The following is a 22,990-nucleotide window of genomic DNA, read 5'->3' as shown; positions in this document are numbered from 1 at the left end:
ATCTGAGAGGGTTTACATTGGTGTGAAATCAATGAAGCATAAAAAAAAAGACTTTCACATTAGTTTGCATTTGTTTTTAGTGATAGGTTTGGGATATGATGAAGCGTGAATGCACCGCATTTGCCTCTTCCTAAATCTGCAATTGATTGTATGAACAAAAAGGATACAACTTGTACTCTCTTCATGCCAAAGCCCTTTTTCAACAATTGAATCTTCAGAGGAAACTTCTGACTGCAGTAGAGCTTCCGCATCTTCATCGGAAATTCCATTTTCCAAGAAAAATTCAACCAAAGGAAGCATCTCTGGGGGGGGGGGGGGGGAAAGGTGGAGAACAGGTGTACAGGAGCTAAGTCAGAAACAAATGAAAAAGTATTATTTCAGTCACAAAATTAATTGCAAGCACTTGATACATCAGAGAAACACACAGTAACTCTTTATAACGGAAGACGTGGATCCACAGGCAGATGTTGTTGATCATTTCAGCCCCCGACAGAATAGGTCACACTGCAGTGTTGTAGGCACAATAACATTGCGTTCAAGACCTTTTGGGCCACCTTACCTGGGGGAAACGAATACGTTTTTCTCACTGGTTAGCTGTCATCAGCTTGGAGCAGATGCACGTCACCCCAACCCCCATAACCTCTTCCCCCACCCCACCCTCAAGTGACCTGCTCATATGTCCCTGAATTATAAATTTAAACAATGGAGTTTATCGTTAATGCAAATTTAGAATAAGGACTGCAAATAAAATTGCAGCTATAAATGGTGGCCTGGAGATCAACAGGGCCTGTTATGGCTGTAAAGAGACCAATTTAGGAGGGAAATTCAGGAAAGATGGTGGAAACTAGACACGCATGCGGGAACTTAAGAAGTATTTTTTTATATCCACACATGAGATGGTGATAATGGAATCATGAACAGAGGAATTGACAATTATTAAACACATTGAAACCAAACAGGAAGGCCAAAGAAATCAATTTCCTAACGAGTCGAACACACCGAGATTCGTACGACCAGGAGACGTAACAAGTGAATCCTCTTGGATTGCGCTGAGGTTCGGGCATGGAATTTCTAGGAGGAAGTATAATTTGTATGCAATGAAAGTACATGTAATATGGGATCGAGTAAGATCGAGTAAGCTTCACCAGTGCGCGTGCGCGAATTTACGTCACGTCGGCAGCGAGAAGGCGTTCCCCAACACGAACCAATCAGGAACTGCCACGCCCACTTATATGATCTCAGAATTCCTGTGACAGGAATTAGCGTTACACTGGCTGGAAGTCATTCGCTAGAGGCGCTTCCTCAGCGCCAATCACCAGTGCGCGTGCGCGAATTTACGTCACGTCGGCAGCGAGAAGGCGTTCCCCAACACGAACCAATCAGGAACTGCCACGCCCACTTATATGATCTCAGAATTCCTGTGACAGGAATTAGCGTTACACTGGCTGGAAGTCAATCGCTAAAGGCGCTTCCTCAGCGCCAATAAAGGGGTGGCAGTTTGTCCCCCAAATGAACACAGCGGGTTCTCTTGTGCACTAGAAAGTGAAGTTCACAAATTAAGAAGTTTGGGAGCATGGTATATCTCGCAGTGAACAGGTAGTAACAGAGAGAACAGTCCCAGAGCCCCTGGCTTTGTGGACTCCCAACCCCTTCCCTGCCCTTGAAGCATTAGTCAGCACCCGGCGGGCACTAATCAATGGGATTCCGTGCTCGTACACAGTGACAGTCTCGGCCAATCGACGACAATGATCCTGAACCAATCAACGCTGTGACCGCCAAGCAGCATGGGCCAATGGAGAGACGCCTCGATCGTCATCACTCTAGGACGGCCATACTGTGGGGTCCACCCCCACACAATTAATATCAGAGGGCCAGAGCTTCTTCCTCTCTCTTCCCTCCCAGTGATGCGTGGGTGGGGTGGACGTCTCGTGGTGCGTGTTGTGAGCCACAAGTCAGCCTCCCCTTCCCATGCCTCCTCCCCCCAAGCCGTCTCCCTCCCACAGATCTCCCGATGTCCCTGCTCTCCATCTTGTCTCCCGCCCCCTTTATCACGTTTTATCTTTTATGTGTCAGTTTGTCTTTTTGTGATCGATGTTGGCTCTTAGACGAACCTCGATCTTGAATACAAAAAAAAGAAAAAGAAAAGAGGAAAAAAAGAAAAAGAAAAAAAAAGAACCTCCCATATTCCCCCTCCCCTGTTCCCCACCCTTGCCCTGCCCTCTCCCCGATGAAAAGGTTAGAAGTGGTGGGATTAGATTGAATGGAAAGCAAAGGTATGAGTGGTAACATGGAGAAAGTTGGGATCGGGTGCTGGGGGATGGATATGTGGTGCTGAGGACAAGGGGCTGAAAGGTGTGAACAAGGGTGACAGTGTTTGGGAAGGGCTGCTGGTATGGTGTAAACATGGAAAATAGCACTTGAGGGAAACGGTAGGTTTGCGCATCTTTATATATATACAGACTTGGCATTTAATATGGAATATTTTTTTTGTGGGGGTGAACTTACTTTTCAAGATGTCTCAGAACCAAAAGTACATTGGAATTATGTTGAAATTATTCTAGATTTTGTTAATGTGACCTTTAAAAGAAACAAAAACCACATTTGACATTTCGAAACAAATAAATTGATCCTTGAAAGTGATGTAAACTGATATCGAACTCAATTCATGGACAATACTGTTTTAAAGTTCTGTACGTTTTCCAGAAGTATCTCTTTATTTTGCACATTAGCCAAAATTTTTTTTAACAAAAACAAAAGTTAAATTACGACTGGGATTACGAACAGTAAAATTACAGTTCAGTACTTCGTGTAACCCCCACGAGCATTCAGGAGAGCACGTACACGTTGAGGCATGCTGTTCATGAGATTTGCCAAGGTTTGGACAGGAATCGCTTGCCATGCAGTGACAATAGCCTGCTGCAATTCACGCACAGAGGTCGGCTGCTGGTCCATGTGGTCGATTTGACGTGTTAATTCTGCCCACAAGTTCTCTCTCGGATTCATATCCGGGGACATGGCAGGCCACTCCATATGCTCTACACCACGGTCAGCAAGAAAGTGTTGGATCATGCGAGCACGATGAGGCCGTGCATTGTCATCTTGGAAGACAAAGTTTCCTCGAAAGGCTGCACGAGCAAATGGAAGCAATGTTTCTTCCAGAATGGCCCTGTACTTGAACTGGTTCAGGTTTCCGTTCAGAACAACCAGGTCAGTTTTTCCTTCTGCATGAAAAGCAGCCCAAACGGTCACCCCACCACCTCCAGCTTGGACTCTTGACACTATACAATCTTTGTTGTAGGTTTCATGCACTTGTCTGCGCACTCGGACGCGGCCATCTTGACGATAGACCAGAAATCTAGACTCGTCACTGAAGATCACGTGATTCCAGTGTCCTGGCTGCCATTGACGGTGCTCTCTGGCCCACTGCAATCGGCGCTGGCGGTGTTGTCTGGTCAGGCGTGGCTTTCTCAGGGGACGCCTGGCACGATAGCCTGCTTGAACCAGTCGTTGGTTGACTAGCCTTCTGGATACAAGCACATTTGTCAGTTGCTGCCACTCAGCCCGAAATCGATTAGCTGATTTGGTACGGCCATTGCTGACTAACCGGTGCAGCTGGCGATCATCCCTCCTTGTGGTTCTGCGGGGACGTCCTGGCCTCGGTATTGGAGGAGGGACACCCCTCTGAGCATTTCGTTTCAGGATCTTTGACACCTGACCTTGAGTGATGCCATACTGCCGAGCAATAGCACGCTGTTTCATGCCGTAATTTCGTAAAGCCACCACTCCATGACAAACAGCATTGTCGAGTTGACGGACCATCTCCAGAGGAAGCGACAATAACTTTTGGAGACGTGCAGCAGTTGTTTTCCACTAATACAGAACGCAACAACCCTTGTATACCTGACTGTGAAGCCAATCATCAAATGCACCTGTCCGTACATTTTGCCACGCCACCTGTGATATAATCCTGTTGTTGACTTCTTGCTGTGACAGACAATCAGTGACATGGTTCTTTTCACAAATAAATCACCAAAGTGTAAAAGAAACTCACCAGATTGATATACTGAGTTAAGAAAGTAAACCCAAGTCAAGAAAAAAAAAATATTCCATATTAAATGCCAAGTCTGTATATATCAGTCACTATGCGACCCCCATATCATCAGTGGAGAACCGCCAGCAAGGTGTCCCATACAGCTGCTGCTGCACCTTGCTGGGAGCGATAAGCACCGCCTTCCACACGGTGACGTTATCTCTGGTATCCACTCATCATATGGAGTCGACCTGGTTGCGGTTGGGAGTTACTAATAATGGTATCTGTAATCTGGTTCTCCAACCTAATGAGCGGACAGCATGACGTCATCGCCATGCATGTCCGCATTGCCTGCAAAGCTCCAGAGGAACCATCTAGCAGTGCGTCATTACGGATTATAAATACAGATACTGTCACAAGTTGACAGTATCTGAATGACTCAAACGAGCATGAGTGGATACCAGAGATAACGTTACCGTGTGGCAGGCGGTGCTTATCGCTCCCAGCAAGGTGCAGCAGCAGCTGTATGGGACACCTTGCTGGCGGTTCTCCACTGATGATATGAAGGTCGCATAGTGACTGATATAAAAACCGAAAGGTTCACAGAGTTACAAGTGTATGGAAGGCCTCACTGCGTTGCCCTGATGAAGCCCCAACAAGGGCGAAACCAGGTCGGTAACTGTGAGTTTTGCATGCACTTGTGACAGTATCTGAATTTATAATCCGTAATGACGCACTGCTAGATGGTTCCTCTGGAGCTTTGCAGGCAATGCGGACATGCATGGCGATGACGTCATGCTGTCCGCTCATTAGGTTGGAGAACCAGATTACAGATACCATATATATATATATTGTTGCGAATATGGAATTTGGCCTCCATATCCGCTTGTAAATATTCCCCTATTTTCCCCAATACTCCCCAACTATCCCCAATCCCCCATTCCCTAGTCCCATTGTCTGTAAACAACAATCAGTAGAGCCGACCTTCCCCTTTTTCCCCCATTAAATGTCGTGCCCAGGTCCACCGCACCACACGTAGACCACTTTCGGACATCTTGCTAGTTATTCTTAGTCTATGTCAGTTAAGGCCTCGTTTCCATTAATTATGACTCTTCGTTGCACCAGAATGTGATTATATGGCACCAGTAGTGAGTTTAGGACCTTTCCCATACCTCCTCCCATCTTCTTCCCCGTCTACAACAACAGAGGGGCACGGCGCTGCGCGGGGGGGAGTGTGCGTCCTCCCACCGGCTCGGTTAGCCGCCATCGACAATGCGCTCCAGACAACGCGCTCCAGACCATGCGCTCCACGGGGTTACCACAAAGGGGCTCCTTGTCAGCTCCTCGTCAAGGGCGGAGCCGGTAACCCCCCCGCACGCACCCAATGAGAAGCAACGTGCCGATTCCACGAGGCGGAGCTAACGAGCCGAGGGCGTGTCACTCCCCGCCGGATATACGCGGCCCCGCGCCGGATGTGACGTCAGATGCGCCCCCAGCTTGAGACGAAAAGACGCCACCTCGAGCGCTGTGCAACCTTCCGCATCTCTGGACCGGACCGGGTCGATCCTGCCCTGAGCCCAGGTGCACCTGGAGCCATCGACAACCGCTTTCCTGCCATCAACCCCCGTGTGAGTCAGCCTTGTCCCGTTTACCTGTCGTCTGTTGGGGTTAATATAAGGTTGTGTTTAAGTGCCTATCTTCCTTTGCTGTCCCTCTCGTCCCTGTAATCTGACCTTCCGTAACGAATATAATCTCCTCCGGAGGTCTTGAGAACTGAACCCTTGGAGTCGTGTCATTTGAAACCCAGCCGTGTGTCTGTTCTTTCATTGACCTAGCATAGCGCGACTAGTCAACTTCGAGTATAATCGGTAACTTGTGCAGACGTGGTCATCCCAAAACCGCTCGGTAAAATAACATCTAAGCCACGTCTGTAACAATATATATCTATCTATAATTCCAGTAATCTCTGTGTGTCTGTGTGTGTGTGTGTGTGTGTTTGTCTGTGACCGCTGTTTCTCGACAACTACCGGTCCGATATACTTGAAACTTGCCAGGTATATTGCTGGGGACCCGAGGATGTGCCTTTTCAAGGTTTGAAATTAATCGGACAAGTGGTTCCCAAGGTATGGTCACCGTACTCGCAAGCCGTTCGCTTTGGCTTTGCGAATGGACCAAACCATTTCATGTAAATAGAGGGGGGGGTTCTGTGGTCGTTCGCTTTGGCTTTGCGAATGGACCAAACCATTTCATGTAAATAGAGGGGGGGGGGTTCTGTGGTCGTTACTGCATGTAAACGCATGTTTTTTTGCACGCACGTACGGGCAAGCACGTACGGGCAAGCACGTACGTGCGGGCACGCCCTAGTATATATAAATGAAGATAAACAAAACCAATCAATTGCTTTTTATGGAACACTCACCAAAAGAGGAGAACGAGTAGACAAAAGGCTGATGGCAGTTTGCACACACATGTCCTTGGCTGTTGAACAGGGGATTGTTACTGGAACAGCGGTAGCACATGGGGATGAGGTCCTGCAAAGGCCAAACGAGCATCAGTAACACAGGCCTTGCCAACATCAGCAACACATTTGCTTCGAATGTGACTTATAACTATCTATGTAGGAACTCGAGAGTTCATAGAACACGTTACCCACACAGTGTTCAAGTCCATAATTAATTAAATTTAAATAAAATGAAGATTGTAAAAGTTGTACCAACAAATTAATTCCGGAATTTACCGCCATTGATGCAGTGTCTATTACACCACCTTATCCGACACGTTACATTAGTTATTCGTGCCTGTTGTTTGTGTTATGATGTCCTTAGAATCAGAGACAAATACTGTTGCCTACAGTACATTTATCCCCAGATATGTTCACTCGTCCTTGCAGCACTCACATCGTTATCCTTGAAGGGCTTGGAGAGGATTGTAAGATATCCAAGCTCCACGGAATCTTGCAAAGCAGGTGGCATTTGCAGGCTCAGCAGGTGATCGTAGCAGAATCGGGCAAGCTTGTAAGCTCCTAGGGCTCGGCCCTGTTTTGCTAGTATGGACAGGATTTTCCTAATGCCCGGAATCAAGGCACACATGCTGTTCAAGAACACCGATACCCCATCCAGCATGACAGAGAATAGAGTTTGTATAAAACGGCCATACACATTATATAAGCATGGAAGTTGGCATACTGTACTAGGGGTGCACTCTGCTGGCACAGGCCGCATGATGATTGAAACTTACGTTAACGCTGTACTGACTGCACTCTCTCGTTGTCCTGCATCAACCTGTGACGTATGAAATCAGGTTTGGCAGGATTCGATTTTTAGCGGTAAGTATTGAATCCTGATACTAACCCTAACCCTAACAACTCAGGGGAGGGGAGGGGGGAGAGGGGGCGAAGGGGAGGGGAGGGGGGAGGGAGGGAAGGGGAGGGGAGTGGGGCGGGGGGAAAGGGGGGTTAGGGGAAGGCGAGGGGGGAAGGGGAAGGGGAGGGGGGAAGGGGGAGGAAGGGGGGGGAGAGGAAGGGGGAGGGAGGGGGAAGGGGAGGGGAAGGGGAGGGGAGCGGAGGAGCAGGGGGAGGCAGGAGAGGAAGGGGGTTCATTTAAAAATGCTGGTGGGTGAATGGGGTGAATGTGGCGTTCATCACGTTTCTGAGTTAAGTGTGATGTCGATCAGGAACAAGAAGAAGCTGTACTACCAACTTCGTACACTTCCGGAATTGTTTGATTTATTTGTATTCAAATGTCTGGTGATTGTTTTGTATTTATTTATGCGAGTGTGTACTTGTATATAACTGTCATTAATTTTAAAAAGCTTAGGCACTATGGAGCGATTTTTTTTTTTAACTCCAAAAAAACGATCTTTTTTTTTTCAAATGATTTTTTTTTTTTGCCTAAAACACTCCCAGGCACTCACTGACGAACCTCTGAAAGTTTGACGAAGATCCGTTCAGCCATCTCTGAGAAAAATGGCGACAGACAGACAGACACACACACACACATCTCTCTTATCTATCTATAATTCCAGTAATCTCTGTGTGTATGTGTGTGTGTATGTGTGTGTGTATGTGTGTGTGTATGTGTGTCTGTGACCGCTGTTTCTCGACAACCACGGGTCCGATATACTTGAAACTTGCCAGGTATATTGCTGGGGACCTGAGGATGTGCCTTTTCAAGGTTTCATATTAATCGGAGAAGTAGTTACCGAGCTATGTCCAAAAAACGATTCAACCAATCAGAGAGCAGCGAGCTATCACGTGTGCCGAACGTGGCGAACAGACTCTGCCTCGGACGGCACATTTGAGAGCGTATTCATTTATTTCACGTTGGCAAACTATGTTGGCGCTATGTTGGCGCTATGTTGGCGTTAAACTATGTTTTAAAACTAATTAAAACTAATTTGCGATTCATCGTAACTGCGATATGCGACCTTCCGGACAGTCAAATGAGGACGTCACTTCCGGACTTACGGATAGTCATAGTGACGACGTACTGATGCTGAACGTGGCGAGCAGACGCTGTAAGGTACGATTGATTGTAGTACACGTTTATAATAACTCTGCCGATACAGGCCCGATTAACTGCAGCGCCATCCGAGCTGCGGCGTCGGGACGATACATTCATTGTACGGTCACATCACGCACTTACGGGCACGCCCATGGGCCCATGGGCACGCCCATGCATGCATGGGCGAAGACATTTTTTTTTTTTTTTTGGCAAGGAACGGGCACCCACGTACGGGCACGTCCTAGTATAGTAGATGAAGCCAAAACGGATCGTAGTAAGACCTATGTGGTATTGTGTGTGTGTGTCGGTGTGGATGACGGGAGGGCAGCGGGGCAACAAGCAGGGGAATTACCAAACAGGAAAAGAGAAAGGAGACAAAGCACAGCAACAGACCCGAACGAGGCCCACGTCGTATGCACAAGGACACACAGGCCCAGTACAAGAGCAAATTGGTGGGCACGCAACGAGATGTGCAAATACATTAGTTCAACAGAATTAACACAAAAAAATTCAGTAATTTATTTTTGCAGATGTCAGGATACACCTTGGATATCCCCGGAGGGACAACCTTAGCGGTACTGTTCATGAGGAAGCGAGCAATGTTGAAGATGTTCTCGGGCAACAATGATGTGAAGGGATCATCCTGGAAGCAGAGAGTTAAGTTAAGTTAAGTTAAGCAGAGAGGGAAGCCCAAAGCAACGGCTTCGTTTCAATGTTAAATGTTTTACAACGACAAGCTGTTGTATGTAGGTTAAAGGACCGATACGTGATCTCCAAAAGGTCACCAAAGGGCCTCTGCATTTTAAATCAAAAGTTCTGCTTTGTGTATTGATGTACAGGTGTCAAGTTTTACTGCCAACAGTTATGAATCTGAAAACTTTTGTTCATATGCAGGTGATGCACAACCTGTGACATCGAGAGCTTTTTACCATTCAAGAATAATGTGCAGACACCAAAATACATTCTTGCCTCAACCATCTTATAGCATGATGAAGAAAGGAAATCCATTTTCTAAATTGACTTGGAAGAAAATAATCAATAGTATAAAGGTGAATTTGTATATACTAGCAACGGTACCCACCCTATGGGCGGGACTTCAATTGGGAAGCCCAAATGAAAAGGCAGAATATCAGAAATTGAAGGCTTTTTTAAATTTTAAACAATTCATATAAACATCTGTTGAATCATGTCACACGCAAATCATCAAAATCTAAACAGTACATGGTGCCAATTTTGAAAAAAGATTGAATTCTGCAAAACGAAAGCGGCCGCTACACGTCTTTCTCAGTCGCACGTTCATGTGTGAAGAGTGCGTGCCGAATCTGTAACACGGAAGCGGCCGCTACACCTGTTTCTCAGTCGCTTTGCACACGCTGCCATGTTAATTCGGAGCCGCACGTTTATATAGGAAGAGTTCGTCAGGAATCGAACTACTCTCTCCTGGTACGTAGAATTTCAACAAAAGCCACATCACTGTTCATATCGGTAAATATTATTCGATCGTGTTTAGAAAAACTGTAAAACTTGGAAAATTGGGAAAAAATTGGAAAAACAATATAGCCTATTTTACTCCAAGGGGTCGCAGGAATACCCACCCAAAATATCGTTGCGATCGGTTTAGCGGTTTTTGCGGTACCTTCGAACGGACAGACGGACATTTGGTGAATTATAGTAAGATAAGTTACCTTCGCCGCTGAAGGTGGATAGAGGTTGTTTTCACCCCCTGTCTGTCTGTTTGTCTGTCTCTCTGTGAGCAGCATATTTCAAGAAGTTGTGGACGGATTCTGATGAAACTTGGTGAACAGCTTTGGCGTGTGACCAGGAATAATTGATTCGATGTTGGTGAAGATCCGAAATATTTCAAGTGATTCTTCACTATTGGGTGACGGGGCTAAAACCTATATATATAGCACGATATCTCAAAAGGTTATGGAATAATTTGGGCGAAATGTTGGGTGTGTGTCAAGGACAAATTGATTAGATTTTTGCCGAAGATCTGAATCTGGATAAGAGATTTTCAAAAATGTTTCAAACAATTCTTCACCATTGAGAGATGGGGCCAAAAACGATTTAAAAAAATTATATATGCTTCAAAAATAAATAAAAAATACTGAACTATATCCAACCAATTTTTGGCATATTGCCGAAGGGTACCCCGAGTATGGTTTCTGTCTGGGTAGCTTATCTTGGGAGAGGGGGTGTGTGGGGGGGGGGAGGGGGGTTCAGGGTTGGGGGGAACACCCCAATTCTCTTTTCTAAATGTGTATTGTATAGCGCCACCTGGTGGTAGCCGGTATTCCAAATCATCTTATGTGAAGAAAATGTAAGCAACTTGACAATATGCATTGCAGTGATGTTGAAATTTGAGTGAGAAGAATTCGAAATTCACAAAATGTTTCATTTCACTCATTTTAAGCAGATATTCAAATCAAAGCATGCAAAACTGAGCTTTGCAGTGAAGTGGTCGTGATTTTTGCTCGTGCCATATATGAGCAGCAAGACTGGTTGAGGAAGGTGATGTTAGCTGACTTCCGGAGCAGATGGAAGATGATCTCGGGCAAATGATAGGGTGAATAGAGCAGAATGTTTGTCAAGTACAACATGCTGTCTTTTGATTAATTCCGTCAGAGGCAGGACGGCCAAAAAGAATCCGTCAGTGGAGCGATAGCTAAAATAATACAACCGAGTGTGCTTGCTTGATGCAAGCTCCGGCCCTCTCCTCAACAAAAGCACATGAAAAGCTACGCCCTCTCAGCGAGAGGGTGGGGGGTCGGAACAGATTTCTGGGAAAACGTGCATGTGCGGTACAAGTGTGCGCACTTTTGCCTTCTATACAGTTTGACATCCCACATTGCTATCCAAACTCTCTACCTATGGCATCCAACAATAACTCAATACATATTTAACTGACTTCCTCTACCGGTGCACCACTGGCCATCGTGGTGGTCGGCTGTGGAGCCTTTGAGAGGGGCACAAGACGTTTTATTGGGGCCACTCTATGGGGCAGGATGGTCCAGAAGATGACATGCCCACAGTTGTAGGCTACCAATGATAGGGACCTGCCATGCATGAAGACCGTCCCAAAGTTTGAGGGCCGTAGCCACGCTACACGCAGCAGTTGTGGTTACAGTCGGACTTTTAGAGGCAGCATTCCTCTCCCCTCTCTTTGTTTGGCCACCTCTCCTCATCGCCATACATTTGCTTTGTCGTCGTGCAGAGCAGGAGGATTGCGCTGGAAAAGGGGGCACCACCTCCCAATTCCTTGCATCCACCTCGACGACCTAATCGCCACCCACCAGTGCTGGGCCACACTAGCCCTGTGCAATACCAGTCTGCACGGGCCCAGAGCGGGCCCAAAACCAGCTCCTGCTTTGCTCAAGTCCTCGCTCATTCCCCATTGCTGAGCGAGACCCAGTATTTCTATTTGGCGCCACAGTGAGTTATTTATTTTCATTGTACACAAGTGCGTGTGCCTCCTCACTCGCTTGCACTTTGAGTGCCTGGTCTGTCCCGTTTATTAGCTCGTCGAGGACAAAGTCGAGCCATAACGATGTCCTTCAGTCAGTCTGTCAGTCCTTCCTTCCTTCCTTTCGTGGGTCCATTTACATTTTTTTCATTTTTCCCCCTACTCCTCCAAGGTGGCTCAACAGATTGTTTTTAAACTCGGCATGATGATTCATGACGTCGATGTACAGAAACTTATGGAGCCATTTAAAAAAAAAAATTCATCCATGTGGTGAGATCATTCGCTAATTAACTCAAGATGTAATCTATGTCAGCATGTCCATCACATATCGAGAGAGAGATGTTTTGTTGTTGAATTTAACCTCTTAATTTAATTTGATCTTAATCGTAATTTAATTTAACCTCTCAATCAAATTCGAAGCTCTTAATGTCATTAATTGAAGAATTCTAAGCTCTTGATTTGAAGAATAGGAAAGGAAGGGGGGGGGGGGTGGGAGGACAGAGAGTTGGGTTGGGGTAGGGGTTAAATTAGAACATGTTAAATCCCTTTAGACCCCTTCACAACCCTTACACCCTTTAGACCCCCGAGGCACCTTAGTCTCCTTATGACATTTACACTCTTTAAGACCTTTTATTTTAGACCCTTTAAACCTTAGACATTTTAAGAGACCCTTTTTAGACCTTTTCAAAGCCTGGTGTTGGATTAATGGTTAAGGTGGCTGGCTTAAGATCTTAGGGTCTTGAGTTTGAGCCCCTGTCGTGCTGTTAAATTACACCAGGTGGGTTGACCCAGCCTGTCAACCATCCGGGGTCAGCAAAATGAGTACCAGCTTAGTGGGAGCATGGGCACTGCATCAGCGGCACAGCCGCGCTCCCAGCAATGATGCAACCAAAATAATAAGACTTTTTAAGACCCTTCAGATGCCTTTCGACATTTACATCCTTCAGACCCCCTTTAGACACTGACTACTTTTGGAAAGTACCCTTTAGACCACACAGACATTTAGACCCCCTTATGACCCTTTAAACCCCTATAGACTCCATCCACCTGTATATCATTTAGACCTTTTAAGACCCTTTCAACACCTTCAACACATTAGACTCTTACACCTTTACGACCCTATAAGGCATTTTAATCCTTCAGACGATGCTTTAAACCTCTAGAGACCTTTTATACCTTTATACCCTTTCGACCCCTTAGACAATTTATAACCTTTTATAACTATTTAATCCTTTTAAGCCCTTTTCGTCCTTCATGACCTTTTACCCTCATTTTAAAGTCCCGTTCAAAACTTTGGACTCCTTTAGACTCTCAGGCCCTTTACACCCAATTTGGGGTCTAAAAGGGTTCAAGGGTCCTTTCACTGGACAAAAACTAATGGAATGTTTTTCAACAATTCAGGACCTGCTCATCCTACATAGTCTTCACTGCACGAATACAATTGTGTTATCGGGCCTTTCACCCTGAATCTACATTTTCCATCAAATCAAACTGAAAGTCAACTTAATCCCCTAAAGCACTCCAACTATGACCGCCCTCCATCGGGAAACAAGCGTCAGTCCCACTCGGGACTATTCATTTATTATACGGTCTTGTCTACCCTTATCCCCGTATTATTTTTGTAATACATCAATTTTAATTATAACAGTCGTTTTCCTGCCTTTTTGCCTCCCACAGGTAGTGCCGCTCGTTTCAGCTTCGTTTGGGTGATACTCTGGGAATCTGAAGTGAAATGCAATAACATTGAATCACCGTTTCAGTCCTTTGTGGGTTCTTGTATCCCGCTAATCTGACGAGACAATATATCTCCCTTCCATAGAAATAAAAATAAAGAAAATGATCAATGCTCCAGACATCCCATGAGTAGTGCTGGGTTTGCTGAACGTCAACAACTTAATAAAATCCTAAAAATGAAGATGTCCCACACAATATTTACCTTTAACGTTCCGCAAACATACACAAGTACCGTAATAGTACACTACTGCACTGGATGTTTTTAACACGTGTTTTTTGATGATCCGACATCACCTTACCGTGAATCTCTGAATGAAGTGGAAGGCATAGTACAGCTCGGCTTGGCACTGGAAGTGGTGAAACTTTTCCAGCATTCCAGTTTCTTGTTCTGGAATATCTGCTCAGAGCACGCAATGCAGAGAAAATAATCCCTAAATCTGTAACAAGTTGTACAAAGAAGTTCAACAAACAAATCACTCTCAGCGAGTCACAAAACGCTCTGCAAAACTGGAGGTTTTTGGAAGTATAATGACAGGTGATTAGTGTTCTACAGACTTCAAGTATATAATTCAATTTTAAAAAAATAAAGATTGGAAAAGTCTTATAAATAAATTGATTCTGAGTTTTACCGCCATTTTCTGCAGCGTCTATTACACCACCCTATCCAACACATACACTAGTTATTCGTGCCTGTTCTTTGTGTCCTTTAGGATGTCCTTAAAAACAGAAACTTTCCTGTTTGGAATGATTTTCAACTTTGTTTGACTGCCAGGCAGGCAGATAGACAGACGGACATGAACCAATCTAAGACTACTGCTTCTCCTCATACAATGCTTCCATCTCTGCTGAATGTATAGCTGAAGTTAGTGTTGCAGGAATGGAGGCTTATATCCTCTTCTCTTTCAAATCTATCTCTCCTACCAACTCTTGGTTCAATAATTCCTGCTCTGTGGCCATTCATGCAAGAGATGCGGCATATCGGAAATGGAAAAACTCTTCTTCCTCCGACTCACATTAAGCTTTCATATCTGCTCGAAATCATTGCAAACATGTTATTCGTGATGCGAAGCATTCCTTTATCCAAAATAAATGTGACGACCTCTCATCTTCTTCCACTAATAGATCTTTCTGGTCTTCCGCTAAAAGTAACTCCAACAACTTATGTCGCTCTACGTTTCCTTCGCTGTTCCGTTCTGATACTATCGCTGTCTCTCCGACTGATAAAACAACTCTTTTTGGTTCTCTTTTCTCCTCTAATTCCACTCTTGATGACTCTAACATTCCATCTCCCTCTGATGCACCCCTTACCAATCCTATGCCCATCCCTACAATGTCTTTTCATGCAGTCAAAAAAGTACTCCTCTCTCTGGACACATGCAAGGCGTACGGACAAGATGGCATTCCTCCTCGTGTCTTGAAGGAGTGTGCTTCAGAACTTGCACCCGTGCTTGCTCTGTGGTTTCGTTTTTGTTAAAAAAAAACCCAAACTTTCCTTCTTTCCTGGAAACATTCCTTAGTACAGCCTATTTTAAAGAAGGATGATCATTCAAACCCTTCCAACTACCGTCCTATTGCTCTGACTACCACTATTTCCAAAGTCTTTAAATATTTTTTCAATTCCCATTTCCTCAAGCATCTTGAATCCCACAGTCTTCTATCTCACCATCAATTTGGCTTCTGTAAGGCAAGATCTACCAGTGATATCCTTTCTTACATTACGAATGTCTGGGCCTCTTCTCTGAGAGACTTTGGGGAATCCTTTGTTCTAGGCCTTGATATCTCAAAAGCCTTTCACAAAGTTTGGCATTGGGGTCTGATATCCAAGCTTCCCTCTTTCGGCTTTCCTCCTTCACTCTGCTCTCTCATATTGAGCTTTCTCTCTGACCGCTCTATCTCTGTAATTATCCATGGCTCAACATCTCCCTCTTTCCCCATCAACAGCGATGTCCCTCAGGGTTTTGACCTGTCTCCAACACTCTTCCTTATTTTTATCAATGACCTAATTTCTTCTACAAATAACCAAATTAATTTGCATGTTGATGACTCAACATTACATTCCTACATCTTATCCATTGTGTTTCCCATCTGCTCCATCTTCAAAATGGGCAAATGTAACCAGGTTCAGTTTAATGCTTCTAAAACTCAATTTCTTCCCATCTCTCTCTCCAAAACTCCTCTCATCTCTCCAATCTCCTTTGAAAGTTCCACACTTACACCATGTGATACAATAAACCTACTAGGTATTACCCAAACATCAAATCTATCCTGGAATCCACAGATTAAACAAATAGCTAAGTCTGCCTCGAAGAAATTAGGAGTCCTGTCCAGATGTCGAAGATTCTTCTCCTCTCAACAGTTGCTTCAACTATATAAAGGATTGATTCATCCTTGTATAGATAGAGTACTGCTCTCGCATCTGGGGCGGTTCGAGCTCCACATACTTACTGGACAGAATTGAAACCAAAGTAATCCGACTAAGAAAACTCTCCCAATCCGACCTCAAAATTCGACCCGCTCCAATTACGCCGCAAAGTTGGCTCTCTTTCTCTTTTCTACAGATATTACTTCGGTTTCTGCACCCGACAATTTGATCCACGGAATACTCGACAAGTCAGTACATCGCATGATTATTGTGTGGCCATTGGCAACTCAAGGGTTATCTCTCCGTTATGATGTTTGTTTCTTCCCCTCCACTGCCAAACTCTTTACCTTCCCATGTATTTCCAAGCACTTATGACCTTCCCCTTTTCAAAAAGCAGATTTTTTTTACTTCTTCAAAAACTTTTACACTACTCTCTCTTTCTTCACTTTTCTATCTATGCAGTTCTTGTATTTAGGGCCTCGTTTCAATGAGGACTATATAGTCCGTGACTGGAGCCTTCAATACTTAAAAAAATTGCTTAACCCATCTTTTCACTTCGTGTGCGTGGGATAAATAAAACAGCACTCGATAGAGCACATACCTCCGCCAGCCAGGCTGAAGAGTTTACGTTTTGTATCCAACGGATAGGCCGGATCTGCATCCAGACCTTAAAGAGGAACCCAAACGCAATTTTTTTAATTAAAACCATTGGAAATCATGAATCGTGGTCTAATTTGAAAGGAAAATAAATTGGACATTTTTTTTTTTTCCAATCACAAAGTGTTGACCAAAGTCCTAGAGTGTTGATTTTCAATTTCTCCAGTGATGTCACATTATGAACTCACCTTGATCCTAATGGCAACTTACATAGAGAAACAGTGCATGTCAAGCTCGAATTCCGATACCGATTCCATCGTCATTAGCAACTCTGAAGGTTCTCAATGTGTTGAAACTGATCAGTGGGATTGTGAAGAAGCTATTGGAGACAAAATTGGTGATAGAACCACTTTCGGAGGAATTGTCGATCCTTATCGTTTCAAACCTTGTGCGAGTGATTCAGATGACCGTGGTATTAGTGAAGAGAAAGATGGCGCCATCTTGGCGGTGTTATGTTCATAGTGCAGGTGAAAACGCCGGTCGAATGTTCATTACACATTGGTAAGTTTTGTTTTTCCGTCCAGTTGACAGTTTATCAAGGATTTTTGTATTAACTGATAAATCAGTTATATTTAACTCCAGAAGAAATATGGCATGGATACGACTTGGAACGAACTCAGCACTTACATCGCCCAGGGACATGGTTGATGGAGGCTTGTGGGGTGTGGTGAAGGATGGGGGGATGTGGGAGGTGGAGGGAGTGGAGTGTGGGGCATGGTGGAGGGGGTTGTGGGGTGGTACAAGATAGCTGCCCTATTCGTGAGGCCTGCACTGTGGCATTTTCTCGCAAGATCTCACGCCATCCCGCTCGTGTCGCAAAAGCATATATATTATTTCACAAAACACGGAACAGGAAGAGCATCACATAACATCTCCTCTCTTTCAGAATGAAAATCAATTTGGATCAAGTTTGTCCGGATGTTCGTGTGGGGTGGTCGTGGGTATTGTTAGCTTGGGTGACGGTTAAGAGGGATAAGTTAGTTCAGGATAACGGGGCAGAAAAGGCCATGAGTAGGGATAGAAGATGAGATGAGATGGTGGTGCACTATCTGCTTGAAGCCCTGGAAGGAAGAATGCAAGTGAACTAACTGCCTCAGCAATGCAGTTCCAAAAAATGGGAGAATGGAGGAACAAAAGAGTGGAGGTGAGTGGAAAGTGTGGATTTTGGAATTTTACCCATAAAGGAGTTAATAGAAGAAAGCATGTGTTCTGAAGGGTCTTGGGAGGGTTCGAGAGCAGAGGGAGCTACACAGTAGTAGAGGTTGTAAAAAAACAAAAAACAGAAGCCATTGAGATGTCTGTGATGCAAGAGCAACTTAACTTGTGCTTCGGCCTGATTGCAGGGATGAAATGTTGACAGCTTTACTTTCCACAGATTCCAGGAGAGACAGATGTTATGCTGGGGCCACAACCCATCGGGGAGACCAATAATCCATTGAGATACAAAGAAAGGGTTTGTAGGCTGTGACTAGTTCTGATTTTCCAAGGAATTACATGGAATGACAGAGGGTGTACAGTCTGCAGCTGGCTTTGGTGGTCAGTTGTACTATAGGGCCAGCCCAGGAAAGATGATGATTGAGGATGATGCCAGAAGTTCAAAGGATTCAATTGCATCTTCCCATGGATCACCACGGAAATAGATTTGTAGGTTCCTTTGCCAATCTTTCTGGAGTGACAGTGAAAGACTCTGAGATATGCCAGGATTGAAGATGCATCCCATTTATCAGATCAGTATCTATCTATAATTCCAGTAATCTCTGTGTGTGTGTGTGTTTGTCTGTGTGTCTGTGACCGCTGTTTCTCGACAACCACGGGTCCGATATACTTTAAACTTGCCAGGTATATTGCTGGGGACCCGAGGATGTGCCTTTTCAAGGTTTCATATTAATCGGAGAAGTAGTTACCGAGCTATGGCGATTTCTTTACCAAACTCCGCAAGCCGTTCGCTTTGGGCCAAACCATTTCATGTAAATAGAGGGGGGGGATTGTCACCGTACTCGCAAGCCGTTCGCTTTGGACCAAACCATTTCATGTAAATAGAGGGGGGGGATTGTCACCGTACTCGCAAGCCGTTCGCTTTGGCTTTGCGAATGGACCAAACCATTTCATGTAAATAGAGTGGGGGGATTGCCACCGTACTCGCAAGCCGTTCGCTTTGGCTTTGCGAATGGACCAAACCATTTCATGTAAATAGAGGGGGGGGATATAATTTTAGATATATATATAGTACGGGCATGCCCTAGTGTAATAAATACCAGATTCGCAGCGAATGACGCAGCTGCCGACTGTCTGGCACTGGCACAAATAATTGTATGACACACTACAGAGTAATCTGCAAAAACGCAACATAATGTTTTTCAGAGCATTGGAGAGGAGAGGTTTCAAACATTCACACAAAACGAGGATTAAGAATTGCTCTCATATTGCCAGGAGACAAAGGCTAAGCTTCAAATATATTCCAAGAAGCACGACCTCAACAAAGGTTTCGAGAAGCACGACCCCCACCTCGACTCAACTCGTGCCAAACGTACTACTTGTGATGCAGAAGTAAAAAGGGAACTTGCACATTTGGGTAAGAATCATGACAATATATGTGAACCACACTCGGTTAAGGATTCAACTCTTAACAAACATATCAATAATCTTAGCTTTTGACGCTTGTTTGTACATGCCAATCTCTATTCTGTCTGAAACAATGGCATAGAGTCAGACAACCTACCCTTTATGTAGCTTTAATTATTGACCCAGCTATGAACTGTCAAATTGTTGCTTCACATTCAGGGCATTGCACAATTAAGTATGCTGTCCTTCAGAGACATTAAGCCGGGCGTCCTGCCCGATTGCATTATTTGATGGACGTAAAAGATGTCATTGAAGGAGCTGGGGCTCCCACGTCGATCGGAAGAATGGACGCGACAAAAAGCTGGAATTCATCCGAGTTGCTTTAATCAAACCAAACACTCAGGCACTCTGAAAAGCCCGTTTATCGGGCAGCAATATATATACATATTATCCCGGAGCGTTTGCCCAGGAAAGGTGAGAGGGGGCGTGGCCCAGCATCCTGGCTGCGGCCTGGCAAGTTGAGGGCGAGCCTGCCCGGGCATGCGGCGTCCCGACCGAGGCCTGGCAAGTTGAGCGCGGGCCTGCCCGGGCGTCCTGGACGAGCCCGGCATGGTGATCGCTCCGCGTCCTTGATAGGTGCAAGGCGATTGTGAAAACCCAGCGGTAGCCGCTACATCATCATCTTTTGCGAGTTATCACCAGCACAACAACAACAGGCATTTTAAGGCCATTTTCCCTGCTCGAGCGGGGGTTAGCCTTGCGGTCCCCGTGACAATCTTCTCCATCTTGCCCTATTTTCTGCATCTCCCCTTGTTAACCCCCCTTTTTTTCTTTGTCTTTTTTTTGTATACAAGATCGAGGCTCGTGAAAAAGCGAACATTAATCACACTGAAAGACAAAACGACACATAAAACATATAACATCGGAAGCGGTAGACAAGATGGGGAGAGAGGGGGAAGGACACGAACACAACATTTGAGAGCAGGGACCGAGAGACATGGAGACATCGAGAGATCTGTGAGAGGGAGAGGGCTTTGGGGGGGGGGGGCATGGGAAGTGGGCGGGTGGGAGAGGTATAAAACATATGGACACTGCCAGGACTTCCAGGAAAAAAGTTGTAATTTCAAACAAGGTGGATCTGGGGTGAATTAGCAGGGGTAGAACAGATCAAGGTTTTGGATGGGGGAAGATAAGAGATGGTGGTGAACAGCTGTTTTAAAGACCTGGAGGGACGAGTGGGATTGAAGGGAGTGAGGGAGTTTGTTCCAGAGGCGGGAGAAAAGAGGAATGAAAGAGTGAAGGTGAGCAGAGAGCCGAGATTTCGGCAGTTTAACCATCAGAGGGTTGCTGGCAGATCTTGTGCGACCTGTAGGAATATTTGGGGGAAAGAGCACAGAGAGAGCTGGGGGTGCAAGGCCGGAGAGGAGTCGGTAGAAGACAGAAAGACCACCTACCTGCCTGCGGTGAGTGAGTGGAAGGCCCTCAGAGATAGCTTCATCGCGGGAGATTCCAATAATTCTGAAAGCTTTGGTTTCAACAGCGTGAAGACGAGCTAGGTGTGAGGCAGGAGCACCAGCCCAGAGGGGAGAGCAGTACTTCATTGAGCTGCAGATGAAAGCATTGTATGTGGTGAGGAGCTCAGGTGTGCCAAGGAAGGACTTCGCACGACGGAGGATGCCCAGTCGGCGACTGGCTTTGGAGGCCAGCTTGGAAATGTGGTTTTCCCAAGAAAGATCATGGCAGATAGTGAGACCCAAAAGCTTGAGTGACAGAACTTCTTGGAGAGGATTATTCTGAAAGTAGATGGGAGGGTTGTGCAGTCGGTCTTTTCGGAGAGACATCGTAAGAGTGTGAGATTTGTCAGGATTGAAAGACATGTTCCACTTGTTTGCCCAGTCTGTGATTTTGTCCAGGTCTGCAGAGAGTGAGGAGGTTGCAGACTGCCGATCTGAGGGATGAGGAATGGAGCGGCAGAGAGTGGAGTCATCAGCAAAGAGATAGAGAGGATTTTCAAGAGAGTCAGAGAGATCATTGATGAAGACCAGAAAAAGCAAAGGGCCCAGAACACTGCCTTGGGGAACTCCAGCCTGAACAGGAAGAGGAGATGAGAGAAACCCATTCAGCGCCACACGTTGACGACGACTAGAGAGGAAGTCTGCCAGCCATGCATGGAGATTTCCATGGATACCAAAGGAGGAGAGTTTGGTGAGCAGAGCGGGGTGCCAGACCGTATCGAAGGCACGTGATATGTCGAGGGAGACAGCTCTAATTTCCTGTTTGGCATTGAGGACCTCCATCCATTGTTGAGACAGCAGAAGCAGCATGTCCAGATTAGAGTGACCAGGTCTGAAACCAAATTGATGATCAGAGATCAAGCCATTGGAGAAGAGGAAAGATTTCATATCCGAAGCAATGATGGATTCCATGACTTTGCTGATAATTGGGAGAAGGCTGATTGGTCTGTAGTTGCTAGGATCTGTTTTTGCACCTTTTTTGTGCAAAGCAGTGATGTTGGCTGATTTCCAAGCAGATGGCAGTTGACCTTGAGCAAAAGAGAGGGTGAAGAGAACAGAGAGAGGGAGTGAAAGAGCGGAAGAACAGGATTTTAGGACCCGTGGGCTGATGCCGTCAGGTCCAGTTGCAGAATCAGAGTCGAGGGTTGACGGAAACGTTTCCACCTTGTCAGGAGGAAAGGACACGGAGTCCAGGAGTAGCTGGGTACGACTGGGTATTGTGGGTACAGAGAGGGATGGGTTTGGGACACAAGATTTAGAGGCAAACACAGAGTTGAGGCATTCAGCTTTTTCACGTGCGGAGTCAGCTGTGTAGCCGTTTGAGGTAAGGGAGGGGATGGAGGGGGAACAAACACCAGAAACAGATTTGACCAGACGCCACCAGGATTTGGAAGAGGGAGACAGATAAGAGAGTTCGGTCTTGAGAATGGAGAGATATTGTTTCCTGGCTCGCCTGAGGGTGGACACACACTTGTTTCGGGCTTTGTGAAAGGAAATGAGATTTCCTTCCGTTGGATTTGCTTTCCAGGAGACGAAGGCAAGTTGTTTCTGGGAAACAGCCTCACCACAAGATTCCGTGTACCATGGACGGGAGGAAGGGTATGACAACTGAAGACGAGATGGGATAAATCTGTGCATGAGAGAGAGCAATTTACTTTGGAAGAATTCCCAGGATAAGTTGATGTCAGAGGTGGTAGAGATGGGAGACCAGTCCAGATGATTTATGGCTGCTTGAAGACCGTGCCAGTTGGCCTGAGTGAAATGCCAGACTCGTCGACGCTGAGCAGGCTCCCTGATAATGGTCAGAGAGATGTCCACTTTAACCAGGACATGATCAGATGATCCGATTGGAGCAGAAGAAGAGCAGCAGACATTTTCAGGGAAGTTAGACATAACCAAGTCCAGAAGAGAAGATGCTCCGTTGACTGAGATCCGGGTCGGGAAATTGACAGATTGTGTCAGTCCCAGTGAGTCGCAGAAGTCCTTTGCTGAGGAGCCATGGCTGGTGAGAGAGGTACCCACACCCAGCCAACTGGCATGGTGACAATTGAAATCACCACATATGAGGAAGAGAGAGTTGGGATGAGTAGATAGAAGTTGGTCCATATTATCAGACAGCGAGATGTAGATGGAGTCATCACTGTTTGGTGGACGGTACAACAC

General features: G+C 45.6%; 1 protein-coding gene across 2 annotated transcripts in view; it reads right to left on the bottom strand.

The window, feature by feature from the left end:
• Positions 1–22,990, bottom strand: part of IFT122 (intraflagellar transport 122) — a 162,435-nt gene that overhangs the window by 15,301 nt on the left and 124,144 nt on the right. For both annotated transcript variants that reach the window (XM_068111973.2, XM_068111972.2), the window contains exons 22-26: positions 14,032–14,129; positions 9,075–9,175; positions 6,928–7,093; positions 6,450–6,561; positions 168–302 (exon numbers count right to left, since the gene is read on the bottom strand). In XM_068111973.2, the coding sequence (XP_067968074.2) occupies positions 168–302; positions 6,450–6,561; positions 6,928–7,093; positions 9,075–9,175; positions 14,032–14,129 (612 nt within the window). The remainder of the gene's footprint in view (positions 1–167; positions 303–6,449; positions 6,562–6,927; positions 7,094–9,074; positions 9,176–14,031; positions 14,130–22,990) is intronic.

The sequence above is a fragment of the Myxine glutinosa genome, chromosome 4 (assembly GCF_964187855.1).
Source record: "Myxine glutinosa chromosome 4, kmMyxGlut1.1, whole genome shotgun sequence".
In the NCBI taxonomy this organism is placed as follows: Eukaryota; Metazoa; Chordata; class Myxini; order Myxiniformes; family Myxinidae; genus Myxine; species Myxine glutinosa.
Note: the sequence above shows the minus strand (reverse complement) of the source record. Positions and strands in the feature narration are given on the sequence as shown.